The sequence below is a fragment of the Geospiza fortis genome, unplaced genomic scaffold (assembly GCF_000277835.1).
Source record: "Geospiza fortis unplaced genomic scaffold, GeoFor_1.0 scaffold450, whole genome shotgun sequence".
NCBI lineage: Eukaryota > Metazoa > Chordata > Aves > Passeriformes > Thraupidae > Geospiza > Geospiza fortis.
In genome coordinates, this window is record NW_005054416.1 from 1280570 (window position 1) to 1284445 (window position 3876).

The following is a 3876-nucleotide window of genomic DNA, read 5'->3' on the forward strand; positions in this document are numbered from 1 at the left end:
TTCAGGCGGAGGCGATGGAGGAGCGAGAGCGCCTTTATTTATTAATTGATTTATTTATATTTTTACCTCCCAGCAGTTTCCCCCCTCAGAACTGCTCCACCAATGACCCTCGAGCCTCACCGCAGCTCGCCTGCCCCTCGTGAGCCTCCTCAGTCACTGCCTGCGGGAGGGACGCGTCAGGGAAAAGCCGAAACATGAGCATTTTTTATAACCCCAATCAGAAAAGCCAAGAAATGCGCATTTTTCGTAACCCCAAAGAGGGTCAAGTCCAGAAATGAATATTTTTCAAAACTCCAAACAGAAAAAAACCCGAGCATTTTTCATACCCTCAAAATCCAGTGTTGCTGGCCATCATTAAATTAGCTGGTGCAGGCAGGAAGAGAACACGCTCCCATATTTTAAAAACTGACAAATCAGGGTACATTGCTGCTCCGAGACACTAATTGTGACTTATTTTCGACAAGCATTAGGCAGAGTAGTCGATATTAAAGTGGTTTTAGTGAAGCTCTAGGTATTCCTGTCTGCTGTCAGAATTCTCTGTCATCTGATGTTATCTAGAGTTTATCAGAAAGGAAAGCTGGAGCTGTCTGGATCCACTCCCTGGAAGCTGCCACGGCCTCCAAGAGCCTCCCCTGGTCCTGTCCCTGTTCTCCATCCCTCCAGAACGAGCTCCTCTGAAGCAGAACTTCCCTTTATCCATTGATGAAATTTCCATTAAAAAGCAAAACCATACTGACCATCTACAGGCCTAAGTCCCTCCCATGAGCTTTCTGAGGTGCCTTTAGAGATGTCCATCCATGTGTCAGAGGTCATCCCTGAGGCAAAGGAAAACCAACAGTTACTACTCCCTCAGGTCTGTGCCAGCATCACATGGAATTTAAGCACACACAGAGGCTCCAGAAAAAGAGGAAGTAAAACTCTGCAAGCTCTTATGAAAGAGAAAGTATCCCCTGCTTTGCCAAGCTGTTCTCTCCTTTTTTTTTTTTCCACAAACAGCATCTGCCAGGGATCCAGGACTCAGTCAGCAAAGCCAAGGAGAGCGAGCTCAGAGGGAGAGGAAGGAGTGTTCCTCAGGGAAGAGCAGGTTTTACCGAGGCCACTGCTTCTCCTTGTCTGTGAGAGGGACGTAGATGACGCCCATGAGCTGGGTCTCCACGATGTGCCCCTCGCTGGTCTTGTCGTACTGCATCAGCACCTGGTTCGCCCCCTCGGGCCCCACGGGCACGATCAGCCGCCCGCCCGGCTTCAGCTCCTTCAGCAGCTGCAGCACCAAGAAACCCCAGTCAGCAGGGGCAAAAACCCCCCCAGACAGAAGAGAAGCTTGCAGGGGTTCCCTCATTTTCTCTAGGGGCACCCAGCACGGCCTCTCTTACCTCCTTGGGGACGGTGGCCGCGGCCGCTCCCACGTGGATGGCGTCGTAAGGAGCCTCCTCGGGGTATCCCTGCCTGCCATCTCCAACTACAGATGGAAAACACCCAGGGAACACTTGGGTTGTGTCATAACAACTCAAAGCATCAACACAACTGGAAGGGCTGCAAGGAGCAGAGCCAAGGGGAAAACCCCGGGGCTGCAGGGAGCTCACCCACGAGCTTCACGCGGCCGGAGCTGAGCAGCGTAGGATCATCCTCTTGGACGTTCCGGATGGATTCGTGCACCAGCTCCTTGATGTGCTCCACACCCACAGCTTTTCCTGTCGGGCCAGTCTGCAAAAAACATCAAATATCTGATGCCTCCTGTATGGAAGAGCCAGGGCAGGTTTCAGTGGGAAATGGGGAATGTCCAGGAAGAAACTCCAGAGCAGAGGTTCTGAACAGGAGGTGCAAGCCCTGTGCCCCTTCCTTGGTTTTAGGGCTGAGTAGTCCCAGTTATAGCAGCTAATTAAGGGATGTGCTTTCCAGGCTGGGAATAGAGTGCTGTGAGCTCACCATCCTGGCAAAGCACGCGGTGAGGTATCCGCTCCCAGATCCCACATCCAGCGCCTTGGCACCTTCCACCAGCTGATCCTTGAGCAGCTCCAGTGCATGGGCGTGCTGCAGGGACACCCAGGACAAGGAAGAGGGAAACATCCCAGGGTTAGTCTCCTCTTCCAACACCTTTTCTTGTTTTCTGATTTGATCACAGCACACATGGCCTCGTGCCTGACACTTCTAGAGCAAAACTCAAGAGTCAGACCTGGAAGATCTTTTGCAGGACATAATTTAGGCAGAGGCTCGGGAATTAGATATGAAATAGCAGGAAAAAAGGTCTCATGCAAAAAAAGGGACAACAAAAGGGAATTCCCATCTAAGCACACTTTTAAAGCAACTGAAAGAGTATAGAGGTAACTCCTCCACAGAAGAAAAATCCCTAAAGAAACAAGCAGGATAGTCATGTCCATGGGATGTTTCAGTTTTCTACGTGAAGAAAAATTAAATACAAAAAGAGTAATAAACAATTCCCTCCACTGCTGTTGAAAGTGAGGAGTTTTCACCTTACCATGTGCGGGGCGCTGATCGTAGCCTTGTAGCCTAAAAGGAAACAGGTGACACAAGTCATTTGACAAGGAATAAAATTGCCAATGGGAACAGTTCCTAATTCTCCCCCACCTTCCCCCAAAAATAGTAAAACACTTGTCTCCTTTCACAGAATCACAGGATGATGTGGGTTGGAAGGGACCTTAAAGCTCATCCAGTCCCAGTCCCTGCCACGGGTGGGGACACCTTCCCTTAGACCAGGCTACTCCAAGGCCCATCCAACCTGGCCTTGGACACTTTCAGGGCACACCATTCCACAGCACAGCCATGGAGCACCTGCCAAGGCACCCTGTGCCCTGCTGACAGCAGATGTTTTGCTAGAAGTGACTCACCAATGGATTGAGGAGAATCCATGTATGGGAAATACTTGATGTAGTGACCTCTGTCGGTAGCCAACAGCACATCGAAGACTCTCTGCGACTTAACGATCCCTTTTTCTGGGAAAGAAGGAAAAGAGAGATGGGCAGGACTGAAATCCTGGGCATTCCAGCAAGAAGAAATTTAAAAGGGGAAGTTCACACTTCAGGGAGTTTGTGGATCTGGGGGTATTAATGAGGGATCTGAGAGACTGATGGAAGGACAGCCTTTCCCATTTCAGCTGGGGCCCAGCCACCAGCCCAATACACTGCCAGGTGTAACGGGAGTGAGCCGGAGTCACGTTTCACGGCAGGAAACGGAGACTCCGGTTCAGGTTTCAGCAGCGAACTCAAGGACCACGGCCGCAGAGCCATCCAACATCCCTTCACACCTCTCTACGGGAATTCTGGGGAAGTTTACAGCTATTTTTATGTGTGTTCCAGCTCGCTGTCCTGGCACCGGGCACCATTCCAGCGCTCGGGCACAGCTGGAGGCACAGCCTGGATGTACGGGACACTCGGCTGCACCGCCGGGCTCGAACACCGAGCTGCAGCGCTCTAAAGGGCACCACACACTTCCAGAGGCAGGGAAGGAAGGTGTGGAGAGGCGTCCTGCCCCTCCTGGCATAACACCTTGTTTCCAGCTATAAATAGAACGAGTTCAGGCCGGGGCAAATGCCGAAATTCAGGAACATGAACCCCAACCCTTCCGAGTGAGCAGTGTCACACGGCGTGACGCTAAATATCCATACACAGCCATTAAATATCCGTGCACTGACATTCCAAGGGACGCTGCTGGCACTCACTGTACAGGTTGTTCACCAGCTCCGCGTGCGTTTTCCCGCTGGATGTCCAGGCCATGGTCCTGGCGAAGAGCAGCCCCATGAGTGCCAGCACGGCGCCGCACGGCAGCTGGCTCATCCCACGGACACGGCAGCGGCCTGCGGAGAGAGGGAGTGGTTCAGAGCCCCGCCGGAGCTCCCCGTGTGGCGCTGGGGCACATCCC

The 3876-nt window shown here is 52.2% G+C and overlaps 1 protein-coding gene across 1 annotated transcript; it reads right to left on the reverse strand.

Moving 5' to 3' along the window:
• Window positions 1-17: 17 nt before the first annotated feature.
• Window positions 18-3870, reverse strand: LOC102044029 (protein-L-isoaspartate(D-aspartate) O-methyltransferase-like). Its single transcript, XM_014309287.2, has 8 exons — window positions 3677-3870; window positions 2847-2951; window positions 2477-2508; window positions 1927-2031; window positions 1584-1704; window positions 1374-1459; window positions 1092-1261; window positions 18-815 (listed from the first exon to the last, which is right to left on the reverse strand). Exons 1-8 carry the CDS (start codon window positions 3789-3791, stop codon window positions 803-805), a joined length of 747 nt encoding a protein of 248 aa, XP_014164762.1. The 5' UTR covers window positions 3792-3870; the 3' UTR covers window positions 18-802.
• Window positions 3871-3876: the final 6 nt, after the last annotated feature.